The sequence below is a fragment of the Drosophila guanche genome, unplaced genomic scaffold, assembly GCF_900245975.1.
Source record: "Drosophila guanche unplaced genomic scaffold, DGUA_6, whole genome shotgun sequence".
NCBI lineage: Eukaryota > Metazoa > Arthropoda > Insecta > Diptera > Drosophilidae > Drosophila > Drosophila guanche.
In genome coordinates, this window is record NW_022995747.1 from 2,546,705 (window position 1) to 2,557,372 (window position 10,668).

General features: G+C 48.3%; 3 protein-coding genes across 25 annotated transcripts in view; 2 read left to right on the top strand and 1 right to left on the bottom strand.

Moving 5' to 3' along the window:
* LOC117582789 (collagen alpha chain CG42342) overlaps positions 1-3,497 on the bottom strand; it is a 67,200-nt gene extending 63,703 nt beyond the window's left edge. For 5 of the 23 annotated variants that reach the window (XM_034270784.1, XM_034270789.1, XM_034270788.1 and 2 more), the window contains exon 1: positions 2,970-3,488. The gene's annotated coding sequence lies outside the window, so the exon portion shown is untranslated. Of the gene's footprint in view, positions 1-2,958 lie in introns of all 23 variants that reach the window. The other 18 variants (XM_034270785.1, XM_034270782.1, XM_034270781.1 and 15 more) reach the window with 8 other exon arrangements.
* A 913-nt stretch (positions 3,498-4,410) lies between these two features.
* LOC117583403 (caspase-3) lies at positions 4,411-5,629 on the top strand. The gene is made up of 3 exons (XM_034271689.1): positions 4,411-4,792; positions 4,859-5,191; positions 5,255-5,629. The coding sequence occupies exons 1-3, from the start codon at positions 4,462-4,464 to the stop codon at positions 5,521-5,523; spliced, it is 933 nt and encodes a 310-aa protein (XP_034127580.1). The 5' UTR covers positions 4,411-4,461; the 3' UTR covers positions 5,524-5,629.
* A 176-nt stretch (positions 5,630-5,805) lies between these two features.
* Positions 5,806-7,020, top strand: LOC117583404 (putative gustatory receptor 89a). Its single transcript, XM_034271690.1, has 2 exons — positions 5,806-6,762; positions 6,829-7,020. The coding sequence occupies exons 1-2, from the start codon at positions 5,857-5,859 to the stop codon at positions 7,006-7,008; spliced, it is 1,086 nt and encodes a 361-aa protein (XP_034127581.1). The 5' UTR covers positions 5,806-5,856; the 3' UTR covers positions 7,009-7,020.
* Positions 7,021-10,668: the final 3,648 nt, after the last annotated feature.

Below are 10,668 nucleotides of genomic sequence, written 5' to 3' on the forward strand. Positions count from 1 at the left end.
TTGCTTTTTTTGGTCTCCCTTCCCAGTGGTGAATGCTGCTGCTGCTGCTGCTGCTGCTGCTGCTGTCTCACAAATTATATAATTAAGTTAAAGTGAGCGGCGGTGGCTGCTGTGGCTGGCAATTTACGAGCAGCTTCAAGCTCCCAGTCTCCAAAACTCGTAAAGAGAGAGGGAGACAGCGATTACCGCTCATCCTCTCAACGTGTATGCGGTGCTGTGTATTCCCCACCCCCAGCGTTCACGCTAATTTCTTAATTTTCACCTTCCGCTTAGTGCAGAGCGGACGTGGACCATTCCCGATTCCGATGCCCATTCCCATTCCCATTCGCATTCCCGTGTGAAGGCACAACCCCAAAAATAGCATTTCCGTATTTCCGTGTCTATCATGATTTTTATTGTTATGTTCAGCAGTGGCTGCCTGCTGCACGATGGTTTTGAACCCCACACAAAACCAGTTACAGTTTTGCGGGTTCCATCGACTAAGTTCAGTTCCATTTGCCCAGCTTCTGGTCCAGAGCGAGGGCCATGCCCTGTCCAGTCCCCCCCCATTCGACTGATTGCTGTTCATTCGCGCGTTAAATGTGATGGTCGAACGGGGGTGGGGGGGGGGGGGGGGGGGGGGGGGGGGGGGAGGAGGAGTGGAGTGGAGTGTCGAGGGAAGTGCGATGGCGATGATGCTTTTGAAAATGAAACCCTACACCTACCCCTCTGCCTATGCTCAAACCCCATCAAACATCTCCATCTCCCCGTTCAACTATACCTTCCCTGGACTATTCTTTGGATCTCTCTCTGCCTCTCCCTCTCTTCCACTCTCTGGGCGTTTTGTGTTCAATTTAGCGTCATAATTTCGTTTATTGCATGGCCTGCGACAGCGTTTCGTTTACTTTCGGACTCACAGTGCCCGCCCGTCCCTCCCTCCGCTCGCGCTCTACGACTGGCACTTGCCCTGCTCCCAGCTCCCTGCCCTACCACTGTGCCACTACGCTGTCAAGTGTTCTTGTTGAGTTCATCAAAATTGTCGCTGGGCTGCGATGACATCCACTTAACGCAATTTTCACTGCTCTGTGCTCTGAGAGCAGAAGCACCAAAAAGCAGCGGCAGCAGCACCAGCACCATTCGGAGCCGCCACTCCACTTGACTGTCATTCATTCAAGCTGCTGCTGCTAAGCATCCATCCATTCATCCATTCATTCGTTCACTTATTCATTCAGTTGCTCAGTTCACTCACTCATTTCACACCATTTACAGTTACAATTAATGTTTGTTTGCCTTTGCTGCTGTCTCCCGCATGCCGACAGATTGTCGGGGGTTGTGTGTGTGCTGCCGAAAGGACTCCCAGTCCCCTCCCCACCAGCAGCAAAAAAAAAAACATCAAAGAGGAGCACAACCCAAGCTTATCTTAAAGCTGCAAAAAGCTTGAATATTTAATAATTGCCCTCAGGCTGAGAAGTTCATAAAAATGTTGTAGAAATGCCCGCACCCGAAGGCGACAGACACTACCTGACCCCGAAGAGGCCTCCAGGGAGCATAATGAAAAGGGTCGAGCGAAAAGCGCAACCTTCGCCAGATCATAAATGAATGTTTTTGCTACAGAATTTACACCTACACAGTGAGGGGGGGACATGGCTGGAAGCGAACAACAAGCAACCTGCTGGCATGTCTGGCATGGCTTTATGGCTCGTGGCACGCTGCTCGGAGTGCTGTGGCAGGCATATTTGCCCATAAAGTATCTTGAATATTTGAGCAAGGTGTGTCAGTAATTTAAGGGTCTCCCTCCCCGGGGCCCGTGGCCTGGACTGGCCTGGACTGGCCTGGACTGGGGCTTCATTAGATGTCCGCTGCAACTTCATTTGCAGAGAGGCGCATAAAAAGCATACAAATCGCCAAGACCTGGTCACTCTGCCAACTGGTTTGATGCCAATTTGTTGTTGTTGTTGCGGAAATTCTGTTTTTGCTGCAGGAGCTTAGGGCTCGACTAGGGCTGGGGCTGGGGCAGAATTTCAATGTTTTTTCCCCGTATGTTAATCTATTTTTTTATGCGCTTTGCCCGGTCCATTCGCCTAAAAGCAAACTGAAGATTTTTCTTCTCTTTCTTATTTTTTGCTGTGTTCCTATTTTGTTCGTCGGCGCGGAGTTGCTTTTGATTTGATTTCGTTTTCGTTTGGTTTTTTTTCTTGGTTTGTTTTTGGGAACAGCCCAAAAACGTATTTCGGGTTTGTTTTCTTTTGTCATCCTGTCGGTCGTCGGCCAACCCCCTAATTTTTGTTGTTTTTTTTGTCAACGTTTTGCATACAAAGCACACGCACACACATTTATATGCAGCGGTACATGACCATGTGTGTGTGTATGGAAAAAAAGGTAAAAACAACATGCCGACTATAAGATACCCGCTACTCGGGAAGTACTTATCTAAAAAAAGAAAGAAAAAATAAACTCCAACGTAGCCATAGGCAGGATGCCATGTCCTGTACTCAGGATGTGATTTTCATCAGCTAATGTCTAAAATAACAGCCAAACCGAACGAAAGTAGAGTTCCACAGCATAAAAAGTGCGAAAACTGCAGTAGCCAGTGACACTGATTCGTTGCACAAAGTTCTGATAAGCTAACGGGACACACAACGTCCAACGGGAATTAAGCAACAACAACACAACCGGCATACATTAATACAGTTATTCGAAATTACATTCCAGAGTATGTTTTATCATCCTGAAGGTAAATGTGCTGCTATTGGCTTAATGATAATCAAAACTTATCCACCACTCCATCTGACTGTTGCACCAACACAATATACCCTTTGTGCCCCTGCCGAGTACCTGGTATAATAAATGAACATGACCGTTTCGTGTGCATATGCATTTACCCCGGCACCCGGCACCCGGCACACTGCTCGTGGGCGATGCCGATCCGACCCGACCCGCCGCTTATTATAATCAAACAGTTTGGTTTGTTTGGTTCACCTTTTACATACTTTGCGCCGCCTGCACCTCTCTTTGGTGAGGATGGTGGATGTATGGATGGATGTGGCGGGGGGCGCTGGATGCTGCGACGCGCTGCTTTATTATGCCCTGGCCTGGCGGCGGCGTTTCTTTTCTCCTTTCGCTTTGCACTTCACCTTCGAGCTGTGTTAAGCACTCAACATAATTTAATTTCGACAAAATACAGCAACTACAATATATTTATACTTTCTGCACTTGCCACTCACAAACACTGGGGTGCTGTTTTGTCGGTGTGTTGCTTTTTTGTCACAACTTTGTTTTGCTTTTTTCCCTTCTTTTCTGCTTTCTTTTCCTGCAGCTAAGAACAACAACAATGGAACGAAACTCGCGCCGAGGAGTTGGATTTCGAAATTCGCGCGAATGAAGCTCTTGCCGTCAAACACGCACGCGTTTTTGCCTTCCGTGATTTTTGTTCGTTGACGCGCGACTCGACCGCTCGGTTCGAAATTTTTGATTTTTGTGTTTGGTGCTCGTGTATTTGAACCCGACCGGGTTCGTGTAAGTGTTGTAGCTTTTTTACGAAGAGTTGGCCACACTGTCTACCCATTCACAATATGACAATATTGCCCATTCACAATGGAGATAATTTCTCTGACAACAAGCAAAGAATGAGCTAGAGAGCAGCTCATACTTGACACGCAAAAGTGAGCAACACGCTCTCTCCAAGCAATGGCAATTGGAAACAGTGCTGGCAATTTAGCTAGTTTCTAACTACGTATAGCTAGGAATTGTGTACTTCAAGGTGAAATCAACCAATATTGAAGAAAATATGTTAAAATAATCGAACAACGGCCAATGAAGATGTCACACTTCGAGGTACACTCAACGGTACCCAATTCACGGTACACGGCTACATGGGTACACTTGTCAGCGATGGCACTTTTATCCCACTCCTTTGCAGGCTCCATTGCCTTGCCACTTTTTGGGGTGCCATACTCATTTCCGGTTTCCGTTACTTTGTGTGCGTGCAATATTTGAATTTGGTGGTGGCAAACTTTGACATTTTGCGCGTCTGAAAATTATTGAAAACACATCAAGTGGCAGCAGGCGAACAGGCCAGCAGCAAGGATGACACTTTGGCGGATGTTGGCAATTTCCATTTTCCGTGTCGACTTTTCTACCCCCATGGACGGGGCGTGACCGACTCGTTCGACTCCAAATCAAATTGTCTCGAGCAATTTTATTTGCTGCCAATTGCCGGCAATGAATGTAACTTCCCCTGGAGCAGGCTAATCAACACTCACAGAGGGGCAGAGGGAGAGGGAGAGGGAGAGAGAGGGCCGCCCTCACCATAAACACTTCCAAAATGTATAGCGAAGAGTGGAGACGAGAGTTTGCTGATAAAACGACGACATCGACTGCATTGATAAGATAGCGGGGCTGGAGAGGGAGCTTTTTAGAAGTTAGAAACTGTGGAACGGCGCTTAGTCACAGGTTGCCCGTACCCCAGCGCAGACACGGAAAATGGACGACACGGACTTTTCGCTCTTCGGGCAGAAGAACAAGCACAAGAAAGACAAAGCAGATGCCACACAGATCGCCAAGACGCCCACTTCGGAGGCGGATCTGAAGCGGATCATCATCTCCAGGCCCACCGTGGAGGATACCTACGAGAACTGTGCGAGCGCCGGCATCGCGTTGATCCTCAATCACAAGGATGTCAAGGGGCAGAAGCAGCGTGTGGGCACCGAACGGGATCGCGACGACATGGAGCACACGCTGCAGACCTTTGGCTTCGATGTGCGAACCTACAACGATCTGACCTTCGCCGAAATCAACGATATGCTGAAGGAGGGTGAGTAAGACTCAAGGCATTAGAAAGGATTACAATTGAAGTGTTTTATGTGTGTGTAATGTTTAGTGGCACTCGAGGATCATAGCGACAATGATTGCTTTGTGCTTGTGGTCATGTCGCATGGCACCGAGGGCAAGGTCTATGCCAGGGACATGTCCTATCCGGTGGAGCGTCTGTGGAATCCCTTCCTGGGCGACAAATGCAAGACGCTGAAGAACAAGCCGAAGCTCTTCTTCATACAGGCCTGCCGTGGCGAGAATCTGGAAAAGGCCGTGGAGTTTGAATCGTTTTCAGTGATGACCCGATCACTGGCACCCGCCGCAGTGGCGCCGGTGCAGCCGATTACCTATGCCATACCCAGCACGGCGGATATGCTCGTCTTTTACTCCACCTTCGACAGTGAGTTTTCCACTTACAATTCCACTTTTCCAACTTATACTTTTCTTTTCGCTTTCCTTTTAGAATTCTTCTCGTTTCGCAATGTGGACGATGGCTCGTGGTTCATTCAGAGCTTGTGTCGTGTCCTGGACATGGCCGCCTTCAATGAGGCTGGCCAGCCCGAGGGCGTCGAGCTGCTGCGCCTGCTGACCGCCGTCAATCGGAAGGTGGCCTACGAGTACCAGTCGAATACGAAGAACGAGGCCCTAAATCAAATGAAGGAAATGCCCAACTTTATGTCCACGCTGACCAAAACCTTCCAGTTGCGTGTGAAGCCCAGAAGCAAGACCTGAACGCCGCAGCACAGAGCTGACTCACGACACCCCAGAGGAGGGACACAACGCCAAACAGAAACCATACACCACTACAGTAAAAATGTTTGCAATTTGTTTATAACAAAATATACACACACACACACACACGCACACACACACACACGCGTATGAGTATGAGTGAGTGGCTATCGATCGCACTTATCAGGAATTGGCTTAGTGCCCCTGGGGTGCGATGATAACGAGCGTGTCGCGGGGCTGCACTTGATTTCCAGCAGATAGAACGGACATGCTGTCGGACAAGTGGACAGCGCCTCCCTTAGGGTGTCCTTGGTGTCCTTAGTTGTCCGGAACATGTCACGACTGCCGCACGTCTGCGGACTCTGCCTGCTCCTCTGGCTGTGGCAGCTGCTGGCCTTGGCGCCCTTCAGCTACAGTCGGCGTCGGGGAGCCCGTTGCCGCCGCCTGCTGACCCTGAGCGCTGTGCTCCGCTGGCTGCTGCTCATTGGACTGGCGCCGCTGATGCTGTGGAAGAGCGCAGCCATGTACGATGCCACCAATGTGCGGCATTCGTTGATCTTCAAGAATATCGCGCTGGCTGCCATGACGGGGGATGTGTTCGTCTCGCTGGCTCTGCTGGGCGCCCATCTGTGGCATCGTCGGGGATTGGCCAAGCTGCTGACTGGCCTGGCGCTGCTGCATGGCAAACGGAAGCTGGGCTGGTGCTCCACGCTGCTGCTGTGGCTGAAGCTCCTCCTGTCGCTCTACGAGCTCCTCTGCAATGTGCCCTTCCTGCAGGCTGCGGGCAGTCGACTGCCCTGGACACAGCTACTGGCCTACAGTGTCCAGCTCTATGTGCAGCACGTGAGCAGCGTCTATGCGAATGGCATATTTGGGGGCATGCTGCTGCTGCTGGCCAGCCTGGATCATCTAGAGCAGGAGTCACCGGGTGTGGCGAAGCTGCTCCAGCGAGAACGCCGCTGGCTGCGCCTCTCCACGCATTTTGTTGCCCGCTTTCAGCTGGGCATCTTTCTCCTGGTCATTGGCTACTTTGTCAACATTCTGGCCAATATGTACGCCTACATGTCGTACTTTGTGTCGCAGCATGGCGTTCCGCTGACCATCTCCAACTATTGTCTGATTGCCGCCATTCAGCTTTATGCTCTGATTCTGGCTGCCCATCTCTGCCAGGTGCGACACGCCCATCTGCGTCAACGATGCCTGGAAGTGGCCTATCTGCCGCCAGCATTGAACCAGCAGGTGGGTGGTTGCTACACAGTAGGGGGTAGGCTATTCAAGGCTCTCCCTCTGTTTTTATCTTTGCAGGAAATGGAGTGCAGCACAACATTTCCTTTAGTCGCACCCTTGGACAGCCTCAAGTTCTCCGTTTTGGGCTTATTCACATTGGATCATTCCTTTTGGCTTTTTCTGGTCTCGTATGCCATGAACTTTATTGTCATTATCTTGCAGTTCAGTCTGGAGAATATGAAGCATTCAGATTACTGAAAGTAAGGAAAAGTGCACTTAATATTATATGTTCGGTGATTAACGCGAGTAATCCGCCTGAATCCACTGTTTTTGCACTTTCAATGAGGTTTTAGGCACTTAGATATATGCAGTACACAAATCAATGCATTAATTTATGTTAAAGCTGTTCGTTTTCCGTCCATTTAGGTTGTTTTTTGAAAGAAAATAAATAAATTCAAATTAATACGATTCATGCAGTGTTGCCAGACGGTGTTGTGGTTCATGCCCCCGCTAAATGACAGCAGTAACAGCCAGCCTTTGTCAGTTATGATGTTGATGTAAATGTTAAATGTCCAATGTTAAATGTCTAATGTTAAAATTTGGGCGCAAAATTGAAAGACATTCGTTTTTTTTGGCATCCTATTACAAAATGCGGCTCAAACAAATTAATTCACCTGCTATTCAGAGTACATTCAACCGAGGCCTTGAAGTTCAGCTACTACTCCCATAAGTGCAGTCCCAAATAGATATAATAAAAATCCATTCATTCAATACAAGCTCGTAAATATTATTTTTTCGCTGGCAATTTCGTCGCATTCGTGAATTTGTATATGATTTGATTTAGAGAAACGTTTTTTTGTCACTTGGCTAACCTGGCCCCGGCAGCGGCCGCGTCCATTCATTCCATTGCATAAACTGGAAACGAAACGAAAGTCACAGCGAAGCGAAACGAAATCCCCAAAACGAGTTGGAATGGATTTGCAGTCAAACAGACATCAAAAATTGATAAACATAGTCACAAGACTTAAGCTATGATTGGCATAAAGATAAAGTGGTTGCGAATGTGCATATGGAGCAGTAATTGATCTCCGTAGGGTTTTGAAACATATTGAAAGTCCAACGATGCATGCTGCTTGCCTCATGCCTCGCCGTCAGGTGTTATCGAAGACTCTGCATTGGTTTGCATATCGTTATGTGGGGCATTCCCCTTCCTGCTTTCACTTGCCCAAACTGTGGCAAACTTCTGGGCCCACCCTCGTTGATTAGCATTAATTCTGCCCGATGCAACAGGCTGCTACAGCAAACCACAAGCCCCAGGCCCAAGCACAAGCACAAGTGGCTCCTACGAGCATTCGCACGCGCCAATTTTCCAAGCCGCTGACTCCATCGGTTCCGATCGTCTTACCTTCTGCTTACCCTTACCCCTGCCCTGCACCTGCCCCACCCCTCAAGCCTTTGCGTAGGTTGATTCAAGCTGTCGGTCAGTTGCCGCTTCGCTCTCCCCACTCCCCTCTGCACTCTTCGGGTGTTATGTAAAGTTATGGAAGTTATGCCTCTGCCTTTTGCCTTTCTTTTTCAGTTTTTCTTCGCTTTTACAATTTTCTTGTTGCCTTTTGGGCGCGCCTCCCTGCAGTTCCCTTGTGTTGTTTCTGTTCTGTTTCGATCGCTGCTGCTGCATAGCCAAAGAACCGTTAACACGATGCCACTGCTGCTGCCGCTGCTGCTGCTGCAGCCTTTATTGCAAGGGGCCAGGGGCTTACCTTTGATTGGAGTGCCCAGCAGCTTATCGCTGGCTTTTGTCTGTCCGTTCGCATTTTGTATTTCGTATTCAGTGATTTGTTTTGTGCTTTGATGACTTGACTTTGCTCACTGCTTTCCACCAGTCATCAACATCTCTGTGGCACATCATCGACAGGGCTCTGGCCCTGCCTGCACTGTTTATGCTTTATGTTAATAACTTTTGTTGCTTATACTTTCCGAGTGGCTTTTGCTGTCAGTGTCGGACACCTTCCTTCCCTGTTGCTCACACTTCTTTCTCTCTCGCTTTCGTTGGTTCGTTCATGCCTGCCTTTTGTCTTTTGTCTTTTGTCTTTGCTGAAACACGCAATGCCACAGGCAGACTGTGTGTTTCTGCAACTGTGTTTCTGCTTGGAGCGTAGAGCCAAGGATGTGGACAAGCCTGCCTCCCACTCTGCCGCAGAGTCTGCCTGCCACTTGTTGTCATGGCTTTTCTTGTTTTCCTCGACGCTGTGTGTGAAAAACTAGTCTCATCGCAACTCCAACTCCAACACCAACACTGAGTGGGACTTGCAGTGGTGAAGATCGCTTCAGTTGGTCGTGTGGTGTTTGCCTAGTCGGTTGTGAGCGTCGCGATGTGAGAGTCGGCAACTATTAAGTGTGTAACAAAAACAGCAGCTGCAAAACTACCAAGGATAAAAGCTTAGTTAAGGCCTAAATATGACCTACCGAAACCCGCTTAAGCCCAGTGCCTGTGCCCTTGCATTTTGGCTGCTCTCTTGGCTATTTGTTGTGGGCCAAGCGGCAAAAGCGGCAAAAGCGGGACAAGTGCAAGGCAAGTTTCTGTTCGTTGGCTTGGCCAAAAAGCCGTTATAGCCTTATTAGCTGACGGGATATGCTGTGTGTGTATCTGTGTGTATCTGTGCGTTTGTGCCAATATCAATCTTCCAGTTACTTACCCGCTAATGTGTGTACGCGTTAATCGATGCTGGACAATCGCAGTTTGTCGCCCAAGTCTTTCGTGTTGTCCGCTGCCTGCTGCCTGCCAACCCATCAACCCGTTTATCTTGTTGTGGCAATGGTCGTTTGTGGCGGCTGTTGCCGAAACCGAAACCGTTAAATAACCCAAATTTCAAATTTAAATGCTGCTGCAGCGACAGCTTTTCCTCAGACAACAAAATGTTGCAAGGAAATCGATTTTGTATTGAGACAACAACCAAAACAGCAGCGACCAATTTGCTTATGCAACTGACCCACATCCCGTTCAGGGAGGACTACTGGTTGACCCATTTGCAGCAACCTGCTCCTGGCCAGCGCTGGAAGGTGGCCAGCCACCTTGCTGCCAACTCTGGGCGTGACCGCCTTGAACTCAACGAGCAACTTGGGCGCCCCAGCGGAGTAGGAGAGTGTGGCAGTGTGTGCTGTGGAAATGTTCTAATTAAAATAGTAATTCTTTTGTGTTAGTTGGAATGACCGCTTGACTTTAATGGTCAGACAAGCAGCCAGCCAAACGAGTGCTCTGGTCTAAACTTGAATGAAATATGAAGTTAATTGTTCGCAGGCCAACAAGCAAGTGCTAAAGTGCTCAGCACCAATGTGTACAATGGTGTAGAATGATGTGGAATAGTGCATATGAGTTGCTCGTATAATTTTCTGTTTTATGAGAACAATGGGAATGACATTTATGTTGTGGGAAATGAGCTGAGGCACCGTTACGAAAAGTATTCAATCTTGAAAGTGTTTAGTGGCATCGAGGAATGGCGAGTGTACACTCGAGTACTCGAGTGTAATTATGTGATTGGGAAACATTTGCATTGGCAGTGGCACAGGAATACGCGCATATGCGGCGATTATAAATAAATATGGGCTCAATAATGAAGTGAAAAGATTAGCCATTTATATTCTCATGTTAGTGGCGCAGCTGAACTCTTTTCGAGGCATTTCTAGGCTTCCAAATGGAACAAGTGTTGGCTTTATGGAGAGCTTGGAATGTCAGCAGTAGAGATTCAAAGAAATTCCGCTACATTTGCATTTCATCTTCTTTTTATGGCTTGACACAACACACACACATGAAACCTGTTGTGGATTGAAATCTTAGTGCTGGGTTTAGAAACCTAAGAAATATCTTAAAAAACAAAAGATACAATCAATAAGCGGAATATACAGTGATTGAGTAAATCT